This window comes from Rhinolophus sinicus, chromosome 3 (genome assembly GCF_057876585.1).
Source record: "Rhinolophus sinicus isolate RSI-liver-muscle chromosome 3, RSI-T2T, whole genome shotgun sequence".
In the NCBI taxonomy this organism is placed as follows: Eukaryota; Metazoa; Chordata; class Mammalia; order Chiroptera; family Rhinolophidae; genus Rhinolophus; species Rhinolophus sinicus.
This window is the reverse complement of record NC_142503.1, coordinates 97,222,732-97,250,286: the sequence shown is the minus strand read 5'-3', so window position 1 is coordinate 97,250,286 and position 27,555 is coordinate 97,222,732. Positions and strand designations below refer to the sequence as shown.

Here is a 27,555-nt window from a genome sequence, read left to right as displayed (position 1 = left end):
CTCCTTCAGTACACTGTACGAAGCAGAGTAATTAAATACATGCCATACTAAAACACACTCAAATTTCTATTACTCTGCCTCCAGGTGGGTATTTTTCCTTTAATGTTTTCAATAAAAAACTGGATGTTCTCACCATTTTCCTTGTGCCTGATTCTGTTACTGACCCTCTTAGAATATAGCTGACTAGTCCCCCTTATTTTCCATTTTCAATCTAGAACTCTCTGTGGAATGTGCATATAAAAAGGCACTGCATTTGGTCCTAGGAAGTAAATCTGAGTCACCTGTTGAGTACCTTAAACTTTCTCTAAAATGATTTTGTGAGCCGGTCCTTAATTTAAATTAGCAAGACATAGACAAAGGGCAAAAATTTGATGCTTCTTAAGATGGTGTCACTCATGGGACAGACCCAAAGAGGAAACCCACAGGTCTACTGGATTTTCCTATCTATTTAAGCAATGCTTTTTATCATAGTACCGACTGAGCAGACCTGTATGTGAACACGGTGGGGGCCCCAGCACTCAAACACACTTTCCTCATCCCTTTCCAAAGAGATCTTCCTCATGGTACTTCTGAATGTCTCTAGAGTAATTCTTCATTGATTTCTAGTATTTTCTAGTCCAGACTTCTCAGCTACACTCAGGACTAACACAGTGTCTAAGTATCTAGTTCTAAGTAAGAATGAATTCACAGTCTTGGCTGATCTATTAAGTAGATGTCTGTTCAAATGATAACACTATCCAAAAATCAATGCAAACGTAGTTAAGTATGGTGAATCAACATGGCTACAAGCAATTACTAATCTTTTCTGTCTGGTTTCATTAAAAAAAATTTAAATAAACCACTGAGCAAAGAAACTTGCAAAATTTCAAGTAAAAACGATGCAGTATTCACTCCATAATCAAAATATCATGGTAAGATTTCAATGTTTTTGTATAGAAAGAAGTCCTTGTCTTATGAGGACTGTAGATAAAACTTAAGTTGGCACCAATTTAAGTTCCAGACCATACTCTTAAAATTGCGTAAAACAAGTATTTTTTTTTAAATAAAGAGTGAGTTTAAAGAGAAAAAAAAAAAATTTTTTTTTATTTTAAGACCTTCTTTTACTTAAATATCTTTATTTTCAGTTGTAGCAAGCTCAGGAGAATGATACCAGCCAGGTGGAAGAGGGTTCTGCATTTTGTCCAGAGGAAATGAAAACGTGCTTTTTGAAGAGTTATGAATAAAAAAGATGAGACTTCCTATTTGGAAGAAATCATTCAAATTGAATCCCAGGAATTCTGTGGTAATGACATTTTAAGTGATGACCGAAATCCTGTGATTTCAGATTCTCCTGAAGCTGATTCAACAGCAGACACCCCACTTTGGAGGACAGACGCCTGGCTTTCACTGAAGTTCAACTTTGCTTTCAAGTCTTAAGGAGGGCTTATGATTTTTTGATTCAGAAGATGATACTGCATCTTTACCAAAAGCAAACGTCACAAAAGCAAGCATCCAAAGTGACGAGAAGCAATGGGAATTCTTGCAAAGGTGATTAAGGAAAGCTGCTAGTCATGTGGTCTGTGGCGAAAGCACGAACATGGAAAAGCAGTTACAGTGAATGTGCAGCATGGTAAGAAGACTCACACTGTGCCGGTAGAACGGGTCAACTTTGGTAGGGTATTTGTCAAACTGTAAAGGGATCAAAGCAAAAGCTAGTTACTCAGAGAAGCTACATTTCTGTCCACTGTGTTAGTGGAGGTTGCCCCTAAGCAAGCTTCTGGGTATGATGCTGCCATCAGCCTCCACAACCTCATCGTATGTGAAACCATTCTGGGCTCCTGAGTCCCTCTGACAAGAAACCAACAGAAATGGGAAAAGAAAGTGCAAACCCACAGGTGCACTTAGGTCCTGGCTGCACTGTTGTGTCTCTTTCTACTCTATATTTAGAGATAGGCACAAACCCAACGTCTAAACTGGAGAAAAGGGGCAATTATTCAGATAAATCAGGGAGAAGTCAACATTTGGTCTGATTTATCCAGAGAATTCCCTTCATTTTCCTCTTCAGTTTGGTAGAAGAATTGTACATTCAGCTGTCTTCTGAAGAAATACACCCCAATACAAAGCAATCTGGGCTAGGTCTTATAGCTCTTCTTTTGAACAGAAGACTACACCATCGTTTCCTCTACATAATGCCGTCATCTGGGTGCTGTAACTCCCCTCTGTTCGATTTAACACATTTGTGAAACACCTTACTCAGGCTGGCATCAACTCTTTCCAAATGTAACAGGCCCTTAAAAATATAACTGTCGAGAAGTATAGTTCCTCCAGAGAAAAAGAGACAGGATTTGCTATGGGAAAACATTTTGGTCCCAAGGCCTCATCTCTAATCTTCTATATAAAATGTATAAAATAAACTTTAAAATGTATGTATATTTAAAAAACTCAGTTGAACAAAATGGGGGAGGCAGAGGGAATAAAGGAAGCAAAGTTTGGTGAAGGGAATGCCTCTTAAAACCATAGAATTCAAACCTTTTCTCACGGTGCCTGCCTTCACTGCCTTAAAATCAAGTATTTCCTTTATTATTAAAAATGATGTAAATAAACTGCTCTAATACTCACTGTTGTGGACAGGGCTCTATCTCAGGACACTGAGCACCCCAATACGGCACTAGTCACCACAGATCCTAAGTTAAGAAAGTCCTCACTGGCTCTCCTGGCACGTGCTAGTCTCCCATCAAGACTGAGACGCTGCTCATTGCCAGTGGGACCTCTCCCTACAGGCTGGGCTCTGTTCCCGCAGGGCGTGCGGCTCCCTGGCTACTTGCTGACAGGGCACTGTCAGACTGGGGTGCCGTCTTAGGAAATACATGAAGAGAAACCACCTGCACAGACAGGGGCCCAAGGCAGTCCCAGGGTCCTGACAGCTCTCCCCTGCCTCAGCCTCTTCCTGACACGGGTATTCTGTTGGTACTGGGTGCAAAGTACTGACAGACAGGTTTTTATATCTGGTGGTTGTAACCCCCCAGCACGTTCAAGGAAACAGAACGACCCTTGAAGTAACGCTGACTACCGACACTGGATGTGACTGTTGGGAGCGCATGGAGGATAAGATGCACCGCGTACAAGACATAACTTGAGGAGAAAGCTCCTGCTTGAGGCCCCGTTAGTGCCGCTGGAACAGGGTTCCCTCCGTTCTTTGCAGCAAAGAGGGAGAAGCCCCCAGGAGCCCCTGATGGCTATGCCCCAACGCTGTCCTGTCCCAGCAGCCCATCCCAGCCCCCGTGCTGCACAGAAAAGAGGCGTGCTCTACTCATCCTCACATTTCTGCCTGGGGTACGCACCATGGGAGGTGCTGGCGTCGGCATGATGGCGGTGGGCGGGATGGTGTGGGGGAACGGCGTGAAGGTGTGCTGGTGTGTGTGCTGGTGCGTGTGCTGGTGCTGGTGCTGGTGCTGATGGAACTCGGTGCGCAGGTAAGGTGGAGGGCCCAGGGAAGCCCCGCGGTCAGCGCTCTGGGACGCCAAGAACCGAGTGTTCAATTCCTGTCGCAGGATGTCTTGCTCTGGAAAAGAAGGAAGGGAGAGGGTGACACCTTCTCTCCTAATGGTGTTTCCTCTGGGGATCAGGACCGAGGGCGCAGGAGATGGGCACAGGGGTCAAATGGGGCCCTTAGCTGGCAGGGGACAACCCACCAGGGGGACGATGAGAAGGCCCAGTCACGGCCTCAGCCTCCTGTTCTCGGCCAGCCTCTCGGCGCTTGAGGACACAGGTCTGTCAGTGTGGCGTGCTGACAGATGCCCAGCAAATGTCAGAGGCTGGGTTTCAGCTCCCTGCCTACCAGCTGAGTGACCCTGGCTAATCACCCATCTGCGTCTCCGCTTCCTCATGTGTTACCGGGGGACAATACTGCCTACCTCATGGGTTTTTTCTAAGGGTTAAAGGAATTACCATTTGTAAGTGCTGAAGAAAGGGATGGCCATACTCATTAATAAATGTCAGCTGTCAACATGGCGGAGTCCCCATGCTCTCTTCAAGGGTAAATCTGCTTTACAGCTCTCTGTCCTGCTGGCCTAACATGGCTACAGTGCATCCCAAACTGGGACACCTGCCTTGACTAACAGGTGAGGAGGAAAGGGTGTGATACCTAACCCTGGGCCTGTGCTTAGGGTTCTAGGATGTACTGCACAACAACTGCACCTGCCCCTCTCAACAAGTGAGGGTCCTGAACTAAAAGAAACCCCTAAACCAGGCTGCAGTCTGAGTTCCTGGAATGAAACAGACAGGGGCCTGGGAAAGCTTCTGTCCTCTAATGGGAGCCCAGGCGACAGGGCACATACATTCCATGTTTTACCACTTTCTCAGTGGTGAATTTAGTTGGAAAAACCACATGACTGCAAACAAACTGGTTCTCTTGGGTGGTGTCCCGTCCACCTGGCTTCTGCTAGGTTGCTACAGGTGCTGGTACATTTTTTTGCAGAACCTCAGCCCATAAAAGATTGATTACAATACATCCAATACAGCACAAAATTGTAAATAGGTAAAACCTAGCAATCAGGTAAAATAGACAGTAGGTGGGACCACGGGCCATAGAGAGCATTAGCCGGGATGGCAGCCAGTGCCTCCATCCTACCTGAGTAAGTGCCCCCAGCCGGGTGTCCGGGGACCTGCAGACTCCCCGATGTCAGTGGTGGTGGAGGAGGCAGAGCAGTGGGAGGGGCAAACATATTGGGGTGATGGGAGTGTGCGGGGGGCTGCAGGGTGGGCGTGAAGCTGTGCAGGGGGCTGTGGGTGGGCAGTGAGAGGGGGAACGGGGAGGCCGAGGGGTGATGGGGGACGTGCGGTGGGGCCGGCTGGGTCTTCGCTGGAGTGCTGCTTCTGCTGCTGCTGTTGCAGGACCAACACAAGAAACAGAAAAATAAACAAAGAGGTAAGCAATTAATTTTCTTAATAAAAACAAAACAAAAGAAAATCCTGTCTCTCTGCCCAAAGCCCTTCTCTTGTTCTTCCTTATCACCGAGCTTCTCTGTGCCTGTCCTGCATCACAGCCCCTCTACACTTGTCACCACTGCTGCACACACAGCGAATGGAAACTGTGGCTCCAGAACCACGGCACTTCTGTGTCCAGACAGCTGATTCCGCCACTCAGGCCTGCTCTGCCCTCTGTGGCCAGGTTCTCATCTCTGTCCCTAGAGTCCCACACCTTCCCATCCTCCACTAGCCATGTTTCGTGTAAAGCGATACAATTAACAAAGGAACTAAGAAGCAGGACCTGAGTTCACCCTGTCTGTCCACTACCTTGGAAACGAAGAAGCGCAGAGAAGAGGTGAGCCAGGGAGCTTGGGTTCCCTGTCATCTCTACATTCTGGAGGTCACAGAAATGGCTTGGGTCTGGACCTTGGAGAAGGCCACCCCCCAAACAGGCTGTCCCCTCACCTGTCACAGGCAGGAAAAAGCAAGTCCCTGAACCGCCACAGTCACCAGGTTGTCACAAGGAAAACAACAGTGAAGACACAAAGCCCCACTGGTGTGAGGTGTTAGAATTACAACCCCAGGGACAACCAAGGGGGACCGACACGTGGCCCTGCACCTGTGTTTCTGTCTGCCTTTCCTCTGCAGCTTTCCTGTGCACTACTTTTTAAACTTTTCTTTGTAATTTGGCAAAACAAGACCAAAGAGGGCCTGGCTGTCCATGCATGAACTTCTCTACACCCAGATTGCTTCTTCTCTACATCTGTGACCCAACTCGGAGGAAGGAAATCACAATGAAAAACCTCAAACCAGAATACTCCTGGGTCCCAATCTTCCGCCTCTGCAGTTGCAGAAAGATGCAGCTTCTTCAAAAAGCCCTCCCCCTCAGAGGCAAACCGCCTCGCTCTAGAATCTCAACACTTAGTGGTGTCCGCTCTACCTCAGGACTATTCCCTGCCCTGGCCAGCGGCGGGGCTCCCAGGCACAGCACCCTCAGCTCTCTCTTAGGCATTCTCCTCCTCCTGCCTGCACTCCCTCTGTGGGTGTCTTACTTCCTTACAGCGTCCTCACCACCCAACCCAACCTGTCCTCTCCCAAGACACCCGAGTCTCACCTGACAGCCCCTTCTGTCTCTGCCGCAGAGAGAATGCAATGACGTTTTCCACAAGGAAACTGCAGTCTCCTGGAGAACCCTTTACCCAGTCCTGCCTGCCCCCCAAATAAGATGGCAGAAGAATAGCAGGTGGGCTCACCTTAGGCTGTTGAGGCTTAAGCTGCTGCTGTTGTAGGCTGACAAGGGCTGGGAGAGGCTGTGAGATGAGGGGTGGCCCTGCCCGGGCGGGAGGCTCTGATGGAGCAGCTGGGTGGGGGACTGTGGCCGAGGGGGCCTCTGCGCCTGAGGCGGGGGCGCAGGCTGCAGCGGAGCCTCTGGGGGCGCCTGCGGCGGCTGTGTGCTTGGACGTGGGGGCTGTGGCGGGGCCTCTGTGCACTGCACCAGATCCTGGGCCGGAGAAGGCGCCTGGGGCGGGGGCTCCACCTGGGGCTGGGGCAGTGGCGGCAGGGCCTGAGGGCAGGGCTCTTTTAGCACCACGGGCTCAAAGAGGGGCTCTTTGCCACAGTCCTGGCTCTTCTCCTGGCTTCTCTCTAGACCCGATACCTTGGGGACAATTGGCCCTGCATCCTGGCTGTCATGTTCAGGGAGAGTGCCAACGCCTAACTCCGGATCTGTGGGGGGAAACAAAGACAAAAGCACAGGCAATGACATGTGAGTGTGATATGGGAGGGGAAGTCGCCTCCACGGACACACTACACAGTCCCAAGACTCGGCCTGGAGCGAGTCCCATCCCCTCTGACTGTCCAGTCTTCACCCTGTGCAGAGATGGACACAGGGAAGGAAGATGGCGGTCGCCTGTGCCCCTCCAACAGCCGCGTCCCTGAGGGGAGAAAGGGAATGAGCAGGGGAGCCCACCTTCCAGAAAGCAGTCTAGGCCCCCGAGAGTGGGCAAATGAACGTTTTCCTTAATCTTGACAAAGCCCTTTATGGAGCAAATTAAGAAACAATAGCTGACAAGTTGATTTTTCCCTTTTAAAACAAATACAGTTCTTGAACATACACAGGAGAAGTGCTTTCGATGGCAAATGAAGTAATTATTTAACCACACACAGATGTTTCTTCTGGGCCTTGTTGACTCCCTCCCCCCTTTCCATTTTGACAGATGAGACACACTTGACACTCAGACAAGCAATTTTTGTTTCCAAGTGCGAGACTTCTGGGCGAATGTCCAGCCTCCTGATGCTCACCAGCTGACCCCAGTGGCATCTGAGATCAAAGGTGCAAACAAGAATTTAAATCAAATGTACTGTCAGCTACACAAGCTAGAGCATTTAAAGGATGCCCCTAGACCCGGCGAGGGGTCCTCCGCAAGTGAGGACAGGGGTGCGATGTTGGGCGTCAGACCAAGCCTGGGTATAATGTTTACGTAGAATTCTACCATCAGGAAAGACATTTGGGAAGTAGATGCTCCTGTATGAATTTAAAAGGTATGCAGACCTCCAAGGTTGACAAAGATCGATGCCACGTCTAGGGGTAGTGGCAGTGATTACCTCCTAAATTCAATCCCATAAAATTCTCTAAAACACAATGAAAGACAAACACGGCATAAAATATAAAGAAACGGCCCTATTTATGAGTAAGTACTTACATAAACATCTGTGGGAAAAACTACCTCCCCACATTTTTGTGCAAAAAGATGCATCCTTTTCTTTTACTACTACACAGGGTTTAAACAAGAAAAGAAATTCCGACATTCTCTGACAGGAGAGTGGTCTCCGGCATCCCTAAATGAACTACTCTGAGCGTGAACGTTCTCTTCCTGTCTCACTGTATCAAGTGTGAGGAATGCAAGGCTCTCACTGGTCCTGTTAATTCCATGCACTTGTGTGTACACACTTGTAATGTTCCTTCCCTGGAATCTGAATCAAAGTAATCCCTTATTTCCAATGTTCTTTTGGTAAAACAGGTCAAACCTGTAACATACATAAAAACAAAAACAAAAAACTCGGGGCTTTATTAACAAAGCACATTTCTGCTGATATGAACTTGGCTATCTTCAAGTCCCCTGACCAGCCTGGGACACTTACTTTCGCCAACATGAGGCAAAGAAGCCCCTCTTCACAGGTTGCAGGTGTGAGAGGACAAAGCACCCAGCAGGGCCCTGGGGAAAAGAAACGCCAGGCTTCTGACATCCTCCGCGCACATATTTCTAGCCAGTGCTATCAAGAACCTTTCTAGGAAGATTTTTGCTTACGATAAACTGAAATTGTATGACTTCTCAAAACTTAGTTTCCAACTTGAGGGCTGAATGAGAGCATCAAGTCCGCTGACGTGGACAGACCCCATTTAGCCAGAAGAAGAACTCCTGAATCACAAAGAAAGACTGTATCTGCAGACTCCGGTATCCAGGGGTGCTGGCTCTGCTTCTCCTCCCTCTCTCTGTTTTTTCCTATCACTTTCACAAAATTTACCATAGCAAGGAATTATATGAGTTTACTGAAAGTCACAGGCTGTACACATTGCAGGCTGGTCAGTTAGGCCTCGGGCAGAACCTTAGCAGCACAAAAGAGAGTGTTTCCGTTTCCCTCGATGAGAAGGTCCACACGTCACAGCAGGACCCTTCCCGTGCTGACAGCTAAGTCAGGATTATTATGCTGCTGCAATACGGACACCACTGTCCTCCGCACTGCTTTGTCCGCTCTGGACCGGGATGGCAAACAATAAATACACCAATAGTTTCTATCTCATTAAGTCTAACTTCAAATTCATAACCTCCCTCCAAAAATCAATGTCCAGACAAAGTTTCTCTCTGACATGAAAGAAAGTTTCCTTTTCCAAGGGACACCTCCCAAAGGATAGCATTTGATTTTACTCACTCCGGTAAGGAGGCACATTAGGAAAACATAGATAAGTGCTTTGCACATCTAGTTCGGCTAGATCTTTCTTTTCTTTTTTTTCTCGCCTTATTCTTTAATGAGTCTCTAGAATTTGGACAACACAGTCAAGTTTGCAGGCGGCACCATGCAGGCTTGGGCTCGCTTCCCAAAGCTCCGTCAAAGTCAGGGGAGTGTGCCTTCCTGTCTCCTCCGTTGCCCCACAGTCTCAATACCAACCTAAACAGAGCCACAGCAACCGTGGGCCAAGCCTGCGGCATCGGTGCGACGGCAACAGTCAGCGAGGTACCCCAACCTCTCCAGCAAATCCTGCAAATTTCTATGAAACAGTCTGTGATGAATGATAGAGAACCTAGAGGGCACCAAACTCTGGAACAAGACCAGAACCAGGGAGACAATCCCAGCACTTTTCAAACTGGAATGAGCACACGAACCGCCTAAAGATCTGACTAAAATGCAGCTTTGGATTCACTGGCCCTGGGGGGGGCGGGGGGGGCGGGGTGCGGGTTCTGTCTTTCTGAGAACTTCCCGTGTGGCACTGATGTCGGACCATTCTGTGAGCACCAAGGCTGTTACCAACCCTTTCTGACCAGATGGAGAAGCAGCCAGGGCAGCTGCTGCCTACAGGGCACTTGGCTGTTGAATAAATCGGACAATTTCAGTCCTAGAGCTGACTCTGACACCACTAAGTGCCTTTCCTCAGATTTACACCATGCTGCCCCCAAGAAGCAAAAATCCCCAAACAAAGCAGGAAATGGTAACTCCAGGATCCAGTTAAAATATGTATGCACAACCAGTGTGAAGTTAGGAAAGCTACAGAGTTGCTGCAATGCCACCCTTCACCTGAACCCGAAAGCTCTCTCAATCCATCACTGTTGCGATGCTGCAACCTGAGAGCCGGAGAGCTGACCAGTGTGAATGAAGGCGGGGAGGAGCTTCGCGGGCTCAACAGCTGTAGGCTCCCCACTTACAGGAATCTCTGGAGGCACGGGTTAGGCATCATGCATTCTTGTGGCTAATCGGTAATGCATTTCCTCTTCCTTTTAATTATTCAATGAATGTATCTTCCCAGTTAAGTTTTTCCATCCGGACAGTCAATTTATCTTACCGCTTCTCCACAATTGGCAAGAACACATTTTAAAAAGTCATTTTGTATTGCTCTGTGTGCTCTGAATTTGCCAAAAAGGATGAAATTTGCTGAGGTTGAAAGAAATAAAAATGTGCAAATGGACTAATCTTATTTAGAAGTTCTGTTCATTACATTTTGAGGTTTAAAAAACTTTCTTCTTGTGATTGTAAAAATACCATATTATGCTTATAATAAAAGGCGTGCAATTAAAAATTGCACTGCAAACTATGTAGCAGAAAGGGTGAATTAATTGCATGGAAATTACACCTCAATAAACTTGACTCCAACACAATACATTTTTTAAAAACTTAAGGACAGCTTAGGAAAAATGTTTGATTTTGATAAAATTTGGTACAAGTTAGTTTGGGAAAATGGGCCCTTTTGTACTTTACTAATAGAATGTAAACGCTACAACTTCTGTAGAGGGCAGTTTGTCAACTTTTAGCCAAAAAACGAATGGCATGTTGTTTCTTAGGCATGGTGTGTAAGGATTTGGTTTGTAGACACAATGAAACAACATCATGGTTTCAACTGCAAGTTTGGAAACAACTGTAATCATTAGGGGACTGGTTACATACATGCAAATTTTGTACACCCCTATCATGGAAATACTTACTGCATGTAGTTATAAAATGAATGAGGAATTCTATATGATAATGTACAGTGTATGCTAGCTTTTATGAAAAACAGGACAAAAACATATATTCATCTTTACTAAATGCATAAAGAAGCTCTGGAAGAATACCCAAGAAACCAACAGCAGTGGTTACCTGCTTGGCGGCTTAAGTAGTAGTAAGAACCAGACAGACAGAGAACAGGGGTGGGGGGAGGACTTGACTGTATACATACCATATATTTACATTTGTGAATCATGCAACCTATTAAAATTTTTATAAGAAAATTGACCTTACATTTAAAAATAGTCTGAGCAAGACAGAAATAAAAAGAAAAGCAAACAAAAATGGGAATTTAAACTGTGGTATGACTATAGCCGTGGAGAGTGTATTTTATATAAAACAAGAAAATATAATGTGTAAGTTTCAAATAATAATGAACAATTATGAACACATATAAATGACTAAAATTGACTTAAAAATAAATCTGATCATAAAAGTAAACCGAAAAACAACTCAATAATGAACACCTCACACCCCAAAAAGGTACCAGGGGCATATGGTGCTATAGATAATGTGGACTACACCTGTAAGAAACAAATTGTTCCTGTCATTTAAATTGAAAACCAACAGCAAACATACAACAAAAGAGGTAAAAGTATTATTTACAAAAAAATGTAATTATCTAGCTAGGAAACAGAGACAACTAGCTGAAAAAAATATTAGAACTAGTAGGAGCTCAGTAAGGTATCCAAATAAAGAAAAACCACAAACATCAGCAACAGAGTATAGAAAATAAAATTTAAAAAAGGATCCCCTTTACAATAACAAAAATCACATAATACTTGGGAATGAATGTAAAAAGATTACAGGGCCTACAAATTTTCAGAAATGTATCCTCAAAAATGCTTAGAGAAGTCCTACATTCAAGGTGTTTTGTGATGCAAAAAAAAGAGAAACAGGTCAAAGCCTCATAAGTGGTGGTTCTCCTTAGAGGATGGGGGAGGGGAAGGGTTCAAAATCTGTGGGAGTGTGTTTGGTGATCGCAGTGAGTGCAGGGCACTGGTGGCTCTGAGGGATACGAGACGTGCTGCAAAGTGAGGGTCAACACCACACAACATCTCGGTTCACCCTCTACAGACTCACTGGACATGGGTGCAGCTGAAACTCCCAGAACCTAAATCTGTTTCTGCATATTAACAACATTTGGGGGCGTGGTTTTAATACACACTGACTTTTCCAAGTACCGTACATGGTGTCTGTTGTGCACAACCAGGAGTTGTTCATCATTTGGGAAAATCGTGACAGCAACGGCAGAGCTGATCCCTGATCCTCAGACCCCAGTCGCCACGACCCACGCACCCATGTAAGTCAGTATTCCATCCTACGTATAGATTCAAGCATCTGATAATTTCACTGTCTTCTCATGTACATAAGCACTTACATACTTAAAAAATATTGTGTTATTATAAATTACTTTCTACTTGTTTCTCCTCTACATTTCGTAAGGGCTTTATATACATTTTTAAGTTATGTGTATAGATAGGCATATTAAGTATATATTTCATTCCAGAAAGCAAAGAATAAGAGTGTTATAAAATATTTCTTATATTACACGAAGAAGGCATTGGGTGTGGCAGGGTTAAGATTTGATGTACTACGTCCTGAAGATGAACTACTAGAAATCCAATAACTTACTGCAAAAACAAGGTAACTACCTCAGAGGGATGTTATGGAAATTAAGTCATGTTAAGCGCTTTCCACAATGTGCAGCACAAAATGTATAAGTAGAAAAGTATTTAATGTCATGGAAAATAACTCATGACAAAATTAGTGTTAAGTAAAATAAAGCACACGTCGCCCGTACTGAGAATTATCTGTGTAAATGCATATATGTAAGCACAGAAAAAAGACCAGAAAAATACACATCAATATGTTAACTGTAATCCCATCATCTAGATCTAACCGTTGACTTTATTATTTAAATTTGTGTTTTTTTTAACTTTCCAAATTTTCTAGGGTGACTATATATTATTATTGTAAAAGAAAAAAAAGGATTGTATTTTAAAATGACTCTCTTCATGGACAATATACCTCTACCATCAGAAGTCAACTGAAAAAGTGACTGTTCCAGTCTTTTTAAACAGCCCTACATACTGGATGGATTTTGTTTTCTTTTTAACAAAGCTCTTGACTCAGAGCACAGATTCATCAGAGATGAGGCTAGGATATGGTGTGCATTAGCCCCCCCCATCTACTCCTCAGCATTTCTAACTGGATGTATTTGGACAGAAAGGAAATGGTGAATATTTTTGGTGGTGGTGGTGGAGGAGGGAGGGAGGAGGAGGGAGAGAGGGCTCCCCCAAGGCACATTTCTGTTGGGCTCAATTAAAAAGCCCAAATAGGGCTTTCTCACTACACAGTCATTACTGCGGCAAATATGAATGAGGCTCAGAGACATCCAGAAAACCGTATGGGGCACTGGCCACGAGGTGATCCATCCATCCATCCACCCACCCACCCACCCACCCACCCATCCACAGCTTTCTGAATATCTGATCCATACCATCTTCAAAAGGACATGTCCTATTTTTAAATTATTCTGTTTCCTAGTACTCTACTTATCTGTCCAAATGACAGAACCACAGAGACCTCACTACATACAAATAATGAAGACTGCAGCCAAATAAGACAAAGAATCCAGACTTTAAATTAAAGAAACATGGGAATATTAACAAATGTTGAAACGTTCAACAACGAAAAGCTCAGAAACATGGAACATAAAATTTCTGTGAAACAATATGCAATTATTTGAAGCTACTAGCAATATCCACTTTAAACACTTTGTCTATTCTATTACCTCAAACAAAAATCTCCTTTTTAGCAAAGACTGCATATTTGTATATATTTATGGAAACAAAACTTGCACTAGGGAATTAATTTAGCAATACTTTCACTTCTCCCCGAGTTTTAGATTCTACCTTAAAAACTACATTCCAGTGGTGTTTTGCCAACAAAGTCTACCTTCTCTAACATACTTCCCTTTATTTTCCTCCTCTTTCCCTTTTCTTCAAATCATTAAACAGAGGCCAGTTTGTTCCATTAGCAGATTCAATTACTTGAACGAATGGAAGGATGACATTCAGTGCCGCAGCTCTTCTTCTCGGTCACTGAAACTGTACAAATAAATTGAGGAAAACCCACTGTTTGTTCAAGGCAAATTAATTTTCAAACACTGCAAGAGTGGGAGATCAGGGGAATGATGGGTGCTTGGCAGGGCTCAAAGAGATTCCATTTTGTGCTTGTCATTTTGTGTAAACATTAATTACCATCTGGGAGGCTAAGCTCTGGGCTGAAGTCTGCATGGAAAACCTCTGAGGGCCCCAGGGTTCCTAGTAAAAGCAAAATCCTAAATAGGAAAAAATAGCAGTTGCATCTGCTAAAACAGCAGCAGCAGATTAGAAGTTGCTGTTACTAGAGAAGCTAGTATGGATATCATCTAGTTTACCAGATTAACCAAGGATAGAGGTTAATCTGACAGGGGTTCAAGAAAAATCAACAGACTGGAGTTGAGTGTATTTGAACTTGCTTCAAGTTTATTCCCTGCAAACCTCACACCAAAAAGCATCAACCCTTAAGCGTGTGCCCAGGCGCCTTCAAGGGGACAATCAACCTTGACCGTGCAGACTACAGCCCGTCAGAACGGCTTCTGCCTACAGAACAAAGCACCCGTAAAGGTCAGCCTAAGTTTGCAAACATTTGATTTCTTTTGAAGCCTCTAGCTGCTAGGAGCAATGAAGGACCAGGTTGAAAAAGGACCACAATTAGAATGAGAGACCTAGGCTGCGATCTATTAGGGGTGGAGATGGTGGCACAATAATCTAAAAAAACCCCGAGTGTCAAGGTCATATATAATGCTTCTGCTTGCCACGTCATATAAGGGAAAGACTAATTAGTGTCATGTCACATGCCCAGCACTGTGCGAGGACCTGAAGACACAAAGGTGAACAAGAAACAGGCCCTGCCTTCCAGCAGCTGGTGGTTGAAGACGTAGAACACAGCACACAGGACAAAGACATAAAATCGACAGTCAGAATTGTGTGGCCTTCAACTTCAGTGTTTGTTATCTGTAAGGTTCAGAGAGAAGCTTATACAGTAAGAGCTAATGAACACGTCCACTGGAGTCTATTGATTCTGAGGTATCCACGGTAAGGCACTTTTATCTATAACATGTTCCTGCTGCACTGGTCCCAGGGATTAGTCTTAGGCCCAAATCCACTGAGTCATGTTCTGGGATGTGTAAATACCTTGCAAGAGAAACAAGGCACGACGGATGAAATCTCCAGTCACTTCTGAGGAGACTGGAAAAACTCCAAATACCAGTTTCCGAAAAAGGCCAAGCTTTCCTGTTCTGGCCTCAGAGACACGCCCCCATCATTTCTGCTTGTGTCCTCTGCCAGCCTCACTATTCATTAGTGGGCCTCTTTGGACAAGATGTCCCATCCCAGGGCCCTCCAGGGGGCTGAGCTTTAACCCCGTCTGGCTGTTGACACGGCACTGTGCACAGGTGTGCACACACCCAAGTACAACCAATTTACAACCAGTTCACACTCAACACCTCACAGGATAGTTCTGTGTCTGCGTGTCAGGACAGAGTCCTACAAAGGAAAGGTTCCCAAAGGCTTTTCAATCAAACATGCATGTATTCATGCAACATGCTACGCCCACTGTGATGAAGAGCAAATCTAAGGGCAAGGACATGCCACAATAAAAGCCTCATCACATTCCTTAGACTCCAAGACAACAAGCAGACCCTTTGCTTATTGTGGAAATTCTCTAAGAGGCGAGACCCAGGCGCTGGAAGTGAATGTAACTGTAGATGTATGTTAGAAAAAATAGAGACAGTCTCCCAGTACCTAATCAGCCGACCTTTCACATGAAGAACAATCAAGGGAGGATACGAGGGAGAACTGAATGTCATCTTTCTATAGGCAGCCCTCGCTCCAGTATTTGCATCACTAAGTATAAATGAGGACTCAAAGCCGTCAGGCTCACAGACCTCAGGGATCTACTTACAGATCTGACACTCTCCTCACTACCTGCTGCCCCTGCCCGAGGGTGTCTGAGGGTGTCCTGTCCACAGCCAGAAGGGCAATCATTGTGAGGCCAATCTGACCCTGGTCTCCTTCTGGAGCAAAAAGTCTTTGGTATAATGTGTCCTTGTCATTCTGTCTCTTAATGCAGTGAGTGATTTTTCTTGGATCTGCACGTCTGTTGTGTCAATGTTTTTGATATTACAGGGCTGGAATACAGCATCCGGCTAATAACGGTCATGCTCTAAAAGCTTAGCAGGCCCATGAAGGACTGTCTTTCGGTTCAACCCTATTTTCAACACTCTGAACTTTACCAGAGATTATTTTCTCAAAGACAAAGGTCAGAGCCGCCAGCACCAAAAACCCACTGAAATACTGTCAGTCACCCACTGTGTAGACTACACTTCCGCTTCATGTGGTTTCATGCACAGATGGGCCAATCACTGAGACTCAGGTAGCAAGGACGCTGGGTGGGGTGTGCGATGATGACACGTAAGAGCTGCCATCTTTGAAGCCTATGCCTGGGCTCTTCCTCAGCTCCCTGGCCCTCCACATAAATACTGGCCCCCTTCACGTTTCTTCTTGGCCCTCTGCACGCATGGCTCAGATGTGCCAGCTGGGCTTCTGGTTGGCACAAACTCCAGTCACCACTGGTGCACTCTCTCAGTTTCAGAACCTGCAAGAACATGCACCCTCTAAAATGAGAGTGACCTGCATCGTGCAACATCCCTGTCGACTTTTCTCTCAAAAATCACTCTCCCTCCAGGGTCCAGGTATCACAAGGAAGGTCTCAAGTTACCCTGGTACGAAGGCGTGGTTGTTGATAGTGGTAAGCAGGTCTTGTGTTCTGGAGGAAGGGAGGGAGAAAGCACAAACACCAAGGCTTCTGGACCACTCTGGCCCTGGGCTCACCCTGGGCCACGAGAGCGGCAGGAGGCGGGGTGCTCAATTCCCATAGGCAATGTCAGCGACATCAGTCCATGTCCCACCATGGTCACACAGCTGTCACTGGGAAGCTGTTCCCTGAGCATCATCAAGCATCCTACAAGCCATGGTTTTCCAGTGCATGGTGGGAAACCGCCAGAGCCAGTGCTGTCCTGTCCTCAGTAGGTCGCTGTGGCAGGGGGCTCTGCCTTGGGAAACAGCTGCAACCTCTGGTGATGAACACACTGTCAGCATTCAGTCATGCCTGTCTTACTCCTGAGAATGGATGACAAACCTCCTCTCCCAGTCTGTTCAAACCAGCTGCTGTGGCCACGGGGCCTGGGTGTTGCCAAGCCCCTGCAATCTGTCTGACTCGCTTAGGTTTGAGCACCACAGACGTTGCTACAAGGAATCCATGAAAGCTGCTTTTTTCCTCACATCATGGAGCCTGCGGTTCTTTAGTTGAGGGAGCAGCAGGGAAAAGAGGTCTTTGACAGTTTCTCTGAGTAAGTTTTGACCTTTCTGGTCCCGAAAAGTCTACTACCTCCTACTAGGATTCCAATCAATGTATTCTACAGCCTCGTTGTTCCAAGTGTGGGGCCCAGCCAGCAACACCAGTGTCACCTGGGATCTTGTCGGAAGGTAATTTCACAGTCCCCACCCATGTGCATGTTCAAGTTCGCAAAGCACGTTCTAGAGCTCTGCTGGGGGTGTGGAAAGAGCCTCAGCCAGCCCCAGGCTGAGGGGTGTCATCCGTAAGGCTGCCAATCCTTCTGTGTCTCCACCTCCCAAGACTGACTCCTGGAAATAGCTTCCTTCATCCCTTCCCCAGGTGGGTTCTCCACCAGCATGTATGCTGCTGCTGGGGTGGGGTGGTGGGAGCTGGTGGTGTCATTCAAAGACCTGGCACAGCCTCCTGTACTGAACAGTCACGAGAGCCAGCAAGTGAGCTCTTTTTCGTGGTGAGCTTTCCCATCCTGGTTCCGTGCGCATTCACCAGGTCAGTCCCCATGTAGAAGAGGGAGCTCGAGTCCTGCCCCAAAGAACAGCCAGGAACCACCTTCAAGGACCAAAGATGAGGAGGTAGGTTTATTGCGAATGGCATCATGGGCAGACCAAAGGATGCATAATTGTAGAGGAAACTTTCAACCTGAAATGGCCTGGGCTGCCACATAGGGGAACAAGCTCATGTTCTAGCTGTCTCTTCACTGGAAGTGTCCAAGAGGACACTGGAGGAGATGACTTCTGAAATTCGATGAGTTCCTGAGTAAGATACTGGTAGCACACTCCTTGGAAGAACATAATTTATTTTCCTTTACTTCTCAATCTTCTAAAATGTCTCACCTGTAGGTTAATGAACACTATCTCCTTGATTTGCACAAGTTTTGATAAATGCCACATCTTAAATAATTATAAACAAAGAATCCCGACACCAAATGACTACAGATATTATTTTCCTTAGGAATAGAAGTAAATCTGCTTATTCCTAGCCATGATTTTTGAAAAGTTGAAAGAGATTTTTAAAAAATGGAACGAGGGGGAGTACTGATATATTTTGTCTTTTTAAAAAGGCAAACCTACCAATCCTTAGATTTTCTATAAACCATCTGTGCAATAAAAACTTGGTAAGAAAATAAAATCTCCTGTCAATATTTCATCACTTGTCGTTACCTCATTTCACTGTCTTCAAATTATCACAGAAAAACGAAACATGCTCAAATATAAAATTTGAAGCTCCATGTCTATAAGGTTCAGGAAAGCAGTGAGGATGGTGATGACATCAGCCTATCAGAAACCACCTACCCAGTGGGTTCCATGGGGTAATGGCTGGCACTCTGGTCGCCGAAACTACCTATCTGCTTGAGTTGCCTTTCAAATCCCAAATTATAAAAGTCATCCTGTAGAAACAAATGGCGGGAAATCGTAACTGTCCTTGGATAGAGATGGAGGTGGAGTAAGTCACCAAAACAGTAGTGCTACCTCCCACTTACAGCTATCATCCTGGAAGGGAAATGGTCACAATGACTGAAACCCTTCTGCAAATACCTGAAATGTAACTTCAGAGATGTTTTCAAAGTAGAACGGCAGAAGGTAACATGACATTCTTTCGTTTCTTCTTCAGCTGCCTGAGGACCGTGTCCACACAGCTGTACTGCCATCACCCAGGCTCAAAATGACTACAATCCAGCCACTCCCACTGTGGCTCCCCACTTCCTATCATCTACGCTCAGAATCACAGCATCAATGTATTTTCAGTCCCCTTACACCAATCAGTGGCTCAGCTGTGAATCACGGCTTATGCGATGCCAGTGAACCCAAACAGGACAATGGTCACAGAACCTGCTGCTCCCTCGCAGCCTGAGGGAGTTTGTAAAATATACATCAGCTCATGCGGTCAGTTCTGTTTAAAATTCTCCAGTGGCTTCTCATCGTGCGTAAAACAAATGCCCAAGTCCTCGCCATGGCCCCGCTGCACTCTCGCTCTGCCTCTGGACCGCTGTCCCAAACCCCTGCTCTCGCCCCTTTGCATACTTACATGGCTTCTGAATCCCACCTTTCAAAGTCCTGGGTAGGTCAAATCACCTTCCTAATCCTTCTCCAGTCACCACAGCCCCTGGCAACCACCCCGATCACCTTCTCTTCCAGGTACTTGTGTAATGCCCACGGGACGTGCCGGGCACTTGCCCTGCGCTGGTATTGGTATTTCAGTATGCACAACTAGTTTTTTGAGAGGAGGGAGCTCTTAAAATCTCTGCATTTATGTAAATCCCAAACTCGATGCCTTCCATATAGTGAGCACTTGATAAATACTTGATTTTTTAGACATGTAATAATCAATTTACAAATTCTTAGCAGGTTTCTTTATATCTGCAATTCAAAGGGGAAAAAAATCCCTACGATGAGAAAAATACTCAATAAACAATTACACATTAAGCTAGAAAAATCATGTCTCTTTGGAGTCATTTCCATAATTGAACATTACACTGTAACAGAATAATATATATTACACAAGCAAATGTAAAATAATTAGAAGCCATTATAAAGTTTAAGGATCCATTTTCAATACATATAATAAAACTAATGTTCTACTTTGAATCATAACAGATTCTAATAGTTTTGGGACTGTTTGGTGTAACAAAAGAAAGCAGGATGATCAAAAGCAGTAGTGTTAAGGAGAGATGTGTGAACAGGCAACGGTGGTCCAGCTGCCTTAGGTGCATGCCGAGGGTCTGCAGGCTAGACGCCCAGTGTGTCCAGGCTTTATAACCACAAATACACTTTGATGTGACTTGAACAAATAAACAAGAAAATGTAAACAGTTGTAAACTTGGGAATACGTGTGGAGAGGTGTCAGAAGATTTTTATTTTTCACCTTCTACAGTATTCAAATTGTCAACAGAAGATTGGGTTTCAATCCAGAAAGGTGATGCTGAGTGAAATAACTGTGTAATCAGCCTAATACACTCATTGTGAGAAAACCACAGTAAAAAAAATCTTTCAAAAATTAGCAAAGAGAACTGCTAAAAATTAAACAGAACAACCACACAGTGATGAAACACCGAAGAGCCATGAATGCTGATACAGGTATCAGCCATGATACCTGAACAATGACGAAGTCCAAAGTCCATGCGTTGCGGGGGAGAAACAGGATTTGTCCCGACACAATAAAAATCTCTATGATTGCAAAATACAATTGGGAAACACACACACACACACACACAGAGTAAATCAAGCTGGAAGGTCATAAAATAAAAATTCATAAAATAAGGACTTCTCCATAAAGCAGGGGGGTAAGTTAATTTTTTAAAGCTACAAAAATATTTCAAATTGAAAACTGAATAGCGAAAATCCCATTTTCCAGAGGACATACATCACTTCAGTGGAACCTGAAGGTATGGCTGGCAGGCAGCAGGGGAAGGTGCACCGCATAAACTCAGGCACACGGAGCATGTGACCCTGGAAGAACTCCTTTTGCCCGCGCTGTTGGCATCTGACCATAGAAGATTTTCTGTCGGAGGCCCTGATTCTGTCCGTGGTCAAAGCCCCTCCTGCAGGGGACAGTCACCACTCGGAGGACAGCAGACTGCTGCCAGCGATGCTTCCCCAGGTTAACTCAGGCACTTCACTGAACAAAGATGCAAAGGAGCCATCAGAGCCTCAGTGACAGGGTCTTCAGGCTCCTGCTGCTGTTCCAGTCCGTCATCTGTCTTCGGCCTGTCCGCGGCCCTGTGAGCCGCACTCGCCACTCCCAGCAGCTGGCACCGAGCAGCTCCGAGGAGCTTCACAGGCGGCTTGTGGGCCCCGGTTCACAGAAGCCACACTAGCCACTTGAATTTAAATGTCCTTGCCTGTCCCTTCAATTTCCTTTGTCAAGGTGCCAATGAAGGCTTTTAATTCTAAAGCAGAACTGAAGGCCATTCTGAAGTCCTAACCTTAAAGCCTTAAAGTTAGGAGGAGGCAGTGTAGAGAGAGCAAGATAAAACGATGTGTGTTAAGCCAATGTCCCCAAACTAAGCATGTGCTTGCCCATGACCCTGGTGGCTTCAGAGGGCCACTGCACAGAGAAGCATGGACCCCTTACCACAGACAAATGGTGGAAAGGACCTATTTGCAATGACTGCCACTGGTTATGTGTCTTTAGATCCCAATTTACTCAGCTCTATAAATGACTTCCTCCCCAAAACCACTTAGGACAAGTGATCCCATTTGAAATTTGGTGTTTTCAAAGCACTGGGCTCCAAATTCAAGTATCCTCTGAGGAAAAATAATCCTATCCCCCAGGTACTTCCAAAAAATGAGAAGAATTCGAAAGTGCTTTGCAAAAACATTAGGGGCTCAAAATACAGTAGTTTCTTCTTTTACAAAAAGTGGGGGGAGGGGGAAATGATCACGCACCCCACATTTTTAACCAGGCTTTCCTGTTCTCTTGAAATGCTAACCAAATTCTTTGCTTCAAATTCCTGTACACTAGAAATGACTACGCTGCCAGGCAAAGAAGCCAGCGGCTTGTGGGGGTCCTAGTCCAAATGATGGCGCAGGCGCCAAGGTCACTTTACTTCGTCTTCACATCCGTCATGGTGGGGGTTGGGAGGACCACATGTCAACGAAACAAAAGCCATCAACTGGACAAGGAAGCATGTCCTGACTAGACGTAGTGACACCCCAATCCTCTGGAATGCACATTCCACAAACATAACCAGGGATGTTTTCCCCTCAAAGCCCCAGATCAGTTCACAGCAAATGCTTAAATCTTTCTGAGTACAAAGAAACACGATATTCTGTCTGCCCTAACAAAGACATGTAATTATAGATCATGCAGTCTGAAGAAGACGCACCTTGGTGAGTTTGTGTAGTGCCAGATTTTATAACGAAACTGAAATAAAACAATGGGAAGCCTATTACGAATAGTAAGTAGATTGGCAGAACTCAATAAATAGAGAAGCTGAACTAATGTAAGTTCAGCTTAAATTTCTCCCAAAATGAATAGAACGTATATCCCCCTTATGACACAATTTTGAGAGGCAAAATATCATAGTTCAAAAATGAACTGGAATCAACTTCTGGCTGTGCCACTAATTAGCCAAGTGACTGAGTCACTTGATTGTATTGGCACATCAGTCTATTTCCAATTAAGGCCATCAACCAATCACACATATGGTAATGATAGGAGGTGAAATTGTAGTTTTAAACCAGACACAGGATGGGTAAATACAAGTCTTGCCTCCATGTTGTTCCTAAAGAAACTCTCTTTAACAGACTCCAACTGCAAAGTGACAGCCTCTCAAAAGTTTGGCTTTCAGGTTTTAGGGAAATCTGCTAAAAGTAACAAGGGACCAGACTTACCAAATATTTTTCTGGCTGGAGGGGACTTTGGAAAATGGCCAGATGAGCCAAGTCTGTCTTTAACAATTAGTGTCATCCCTCCGAGTTAAAACAAGTCTTTAAGACTCTGAGCTTCTCGGGAGTGAGCAGGTACTATACCCTACACATCTGCACATTCCCAGTGCCTGGAAATACTTCTGGGACACAAAAGATGATTTACTGATCAAGTGGATAGAAGAATGAAGAAACAGGGCTGCTATAAACCTTGTTTTGAAAACGTAACTTTGTTCCAATGTGAATGTTGTGTGTGCTTATGTGCAATTCTGTTTTACAGGAAACACCAGATGAACGTAGAAAACTGCCCCAGTTGACCCAAGCCCACAGGAACATACTACACACACAAACTCCAAACACCTGCTGGCCACTTCAGGCCACCCGTCTACATCCGGCCCCATAACCTCCACTCTGATTTCAGATAACCCTCCTTCCGTCACTGCACAAGAACTCACAGGCTGCAGTCCTTCCAACACCCACTTCCACAAGCCAATATCAGGCCTTTTTCCAGGCAAATGCCGTATTTATCGTAATACTGATGTACTTAACCATGTAACATGTGTAAAACTAAGTCAGTATTTTTATAAGGTTCTTATCTTTTTTTCAACCTGTCAGTGATGAAATTTTTGTCTCGAACCCATTTTCCCTGTAAATTGTGTCGTTTTCATTGTTCCACTGTACACAGTACCATGATTGTTTAGGAGCACATGGCAGTATTATAGCACAGCTGACACAATCATGTCAACTCATGACAGAATGTCCTCTTACAGAGAATATCAAAGAACAGATCAACAGCCAGCCAACAGGAAAGTTTTTAGTAGGCTGCAAAAAGGTACCAGATATGGTCCTCTTCAATCTACTTATCAATTAACTTATTAATACGCAGAATTTGAGAGAGCAGATATTTTTGACTCATTCATTAAACAAAATATATTAGGCACTTACTCTGAGTTAAGTGTTGAAGAGCAAAAGATGATGAGATATGATCACTATCCTAGCAGAACTCGTAACTGAGCAGAGGAGAGACATAAATGGCTACCAGGCACTGCAGCAGAAGTGCTCATAAAGGTATCACAAAGTCCTCTGAAATCTCAAAGGAAGGAAGGACTAACTTTTAATGACAGAAATATGAATCCTCAAAGCTTAACAAGCTGAAATGGTGGGTTATAAGAAAGAAAAAAAAATTGGAACTACAACAGCACCAAATGTTAAGTGTATACTTAAAACCTTCAGGACTCTTAAAATTAAACCTGCTGCTGCTAAGCCTTGCCTGTTTTCTTTTATTGGAAAACAGTTGGTATTTGCATTTACTTTACAGTAGGCTCAAATCAGTCAAAGGCAATTGCAATGCAAGTTTTGACTATCTTAATAAAAATGCATAACTGAGGCAGTGGGGGTGGCAGGAGTGATTAAACCACATTGGAAGGTTCAGGTTCTGCACACCTTACCCTGAAGGAGCTGCCTCAAAGCTGGAACACATTCAAAGGATGGTGAACAGAATCAAAGCCATGTCTCCTTGGGAGTGGCTGCAGGAAAGGGGAAGGGGGAGGGCCGGGAGGGAACGCTGCTGTCTTCCAATATTTGAAGGGCTGTCTTCTGGGAGAGGAAGCAGACTTGTATCACACGGCCCCAAGGGGAAAGCTACATGGGGAACAGACTTCAGTTGACATAAAGGAGACTTTTCTAACAATTAGGGCTGCCCCAAGACAGAACAGAACTCCTACAAAGGTGTCTCAGGGGTGTTCCAGCACCAGCTTTGTGACCATCTGGCAAGGAAGCTGCAGGCAGAAGATTTACACATCACACAAATGGCTGAATCTAGATCACCTCCAACCAAAAGGTTCTATGATTCTAGTTATTAAAATTCAGCTTTGGCACGTTGGGCAAGTCACAATTCTTCTCCATGTTATAACTTCAGAGCCAGATACATCACCAAAATGAAACCACCTGACCCCTTTTTAACAGATGAAGAATCTACGATACTTACAAGTGAAACAGAAAGCATTAGGAAGAGGTCCAGAAGAGTCCCCACAAGTAATCAGTCCATGATCTGATAAGTATATAGTGCTCCCACCAACCCAAACCTTTCCATTACCCTTTGCTCCCCTGGATCCCTGCAACTAACACCTCTGAGAGGCTGGCATGGATATAAGGGGAAGGGGACACTTTGTGCTTTCACCTTTCTATACATTTATGCTGCTGCTCTGGCAGGGGCCTGTGGGCTCTCCTTCGAAGACTGATGTTATCCTGAAAGGAAAATTCATTTTAACTCAAGGGGAGTAGCTGTAAAAGCAGATCTAGATTTGTTTCTGGATTGAGACTTTCCGGTGTGAGCACCAAACCCCTTCTAGATGTTTCCATGGCTGGTTGTAAGGAAGACAGAAAAAGACCCGCATGAAACACCCTTTATTGCAGCAGCACCAGAGTACACACGATCCTTCTAGGTAACAGGAAAGGCCTCAAAGCCTTGCCAAGATCACCAAAGAGTAACAGAAAGCAAATTAAACCACCCAGTGGGTGTGGCCTCTGCAAACGGAACTTTGAATGTGGCCCCACACTTTCCTTGCCATAAAAATGTAGAAAAGCCATTTTTAACCAGATTAAGTTCCTTCTATTTGAACAAGTATATTCCAGTGGGTTAAGGACTTACGTGATTAGAAAAACCACGTCCAACATCCTCCTTTCCGATAGGGAGTGATGTGATATCATAACCTGTAAAGCCCTGGAGGCCACCTTTGCCTCCCTGGACCGAGCCCTGGAGCCTCGTGAACCAAAGACCTCCTACTCCCCATGGGCTGCATCCCTGTTCTACATCCTGGGTCGGCACAGACGGATTTACACTAGTTCTCTTCCTGCTTGCCATGTAGCTCAAGCTAGCAAGTATTGGAAAATAATTTTCAAAAGCTCAACTTCATTCATTAGCTTCTTAGGCCCAACACACAACTTTACACACATGTATATCATACGTCCAAAAAGTTAAAGAAAAAACACACTTTAGTATGCGCCAAGAACAACCTAAGTGCTTTCAGGGAGCCTATTCACCCGCGCAAGCAGCAACAACTATACCTCTGACCAATCGGAGAAGACCACCTTAAGGCGGGGGGGGCACAGGAGGGAAAGCAGGAGATCGGGGTGTCGTTCCCCTCCCACCGCGCTGGGTGTGCAGATTTACAAGCGGCTGTCTGTAACTTCCCTCTCGGACTCCACTACCTGGAAGGCTTCATTTCCTAGTTCTCAGGAAAGCTTGCAGAAAGGCCATGAGTTTCAGAGGCTCCTAACCGCACTAGGAGTCTACAGACAACGGGCCACACCTCTTCCTCTCAGTTTGCAGTTGATGGACTTGATCTGACCAAGGGCTGGTTTACGAATGAATGTCTTCAGTGGAAGCCTTGAACAGAGGACCTAAATTTTAAAATCTAATTAATTCGTATATTAAAATGCATCTTTTTATTGCTAATTGGCTGCAGTATAATAATCTGTCTACACTATAATATTTTACTGCTAATCAAAACGTCAATAAAATGGGCAGTGACTTATTCCCTTCTTCAAGGTTACGTATGAAGCCCCAGGGCTCGGAAACAGATGAGGGCTTCTCGTAGTCACCCCTCCTGGCTTTCAACATCCTGTGCATTCCCTGAGAGGAAAGGTATACAGTGGCAGGGTGGTAAAGAAACATGCATGTCAGTCAAATCTGGCAACTACGCATTCCTCCAAAATTCACACGTGTATGAGAACCGGATACAATAGGTCGGTATTTCTATCCCACCCTACAAATAATGGAGCAAACTGGGCTTCAAAAATAAATTCCTTGACTCAAAACCAGAAACATGACGTTCCACTTCCATTTTAATTCTAGGGACTACGCAGAATCTACCCCATAGATGTTACTAGAAGGGGCAATGGTGGAGAAAACAGCATTTTCCAGGTCCTTCCTGCATGTAGGTGCTCACATCACAGAAGAGTGAGGGGCAGGCTGACAGCGGGAGTCTGTGCTGTGGCCCAGCACGTGGCAAATGCAGCTAGAACACCAGTGGGATTGTGGGCCGGCAAGCACTGCCCAGAGCTGGTTGCTTCCTCTTTCCAGCTCCCTGCTGGTTCTATTTATGGCTGCTCACTACGGTCTTCACCAGGCATTCATGAAAGAAGTAAAGAAGTCGAAGGAAATGATTTTTCTCCTGGTGAACAGTTAGTCAGTTTAGAGGACAGAACTTCTGGCCCCCGGGGAGACTGCACTAAAGTTACTGAGGGTACTAGCGAATGCCCATGATTTTAAGGAGGATAAAGGGTGACGGGTCAGGCATGTGTGTGACTACAACACGATCTGTCCAGGTTATGTCGTGATCTTTCTAAGAGCCAGAGATGCACTTTGTGGAAACAATGTCCTTCCAATTACGTGAAATAGGAACAACTCCGGCAAGCCGGCTTTAGGAACATAATGAACAGCACTGACGTTTCTCGTCTCCATCACACCTGTTGCCCACCCCGTGTTGTCTGCATCATAGGCAAAGTCTTTCAACCAATGACTCATCAACCAGAAGAAAGCCCTCGTTCAATCACTCCTATGTGGAGGGACGAAGAACTGTACATAAAAAGCACTGATTCGACATGTTTAAAACTAGGGATGAACATAACTGAAAACATACATATTATACATGCATTTTTCTTCAAACAAATACTCCAACCACATCACTAATTTTGGAGAACAGAAAGCAAAAATATGTATTCCCAAACCTCTAAAACAACCTGCAATAAAGCATGCCTTTTATTTTATCTTTCCCTTCAGTTTGTATTTTTTATCGTTTGGATATCATAAGCATTTTCCCACACGGCATCTATTCTTCACAATGATCATCAAAACCATCAAGACCACTCCCTAGAAGGTCCAAGCTCCAAACCCGACCTTGGCACTAGAAGCCACATCTCCTGTTGCCCTTCATTACCCACCCTACCCCTCCTGGGACATGCTCCCGAATGACTATGGCAACTTCCAGAAAGGAAGTACAGAAGAGAAGTTCTGAACAAA

General features: G+C 45.0%; 1 protein-coding gene across 7 annotated transcripts in view; it reads right to left on the bottom strand.

The window, feature by feature from the left end:
• Positions 1–27,555, bottom strand: part of AUTS2 (activator of transcription and developmental regulator AUTS2) — a 1,118,598-nt gene that overhangs the window by 21,587 nt on the left and 1,069,456 nt on the right. For 3 of the 7 annotated variants that reach the window (XM_074328456.2, XM_074328450.2, XM_074328453.2), the window contains 4 exons: positions 6,201–6,672; positions 4,610–4,863; positions 3,300–3,541; positions 1,624–1,668 (listed from right to left, as the gene is read on the bottom strand). In XM_074328456.2, coding sequence (XP_074184557.1) covers positions 1,624–1,668; positions 3,300–3,541; positions 4,610–4,863; positions 6,201–6,672 — 1,013 coding nt within the window. The remainder of the gene's footprint in view (positions 1–1,623; positions 1,669–3,299; positions 3,542–4,609; positions 4,864–6,200; positions 6,673–27,555) is intronic. The other 4 variants (XM_074328457.2, XM_074328452.2, XM_074328451.2 and 1 more) reach the window with 3 other exon arrangements.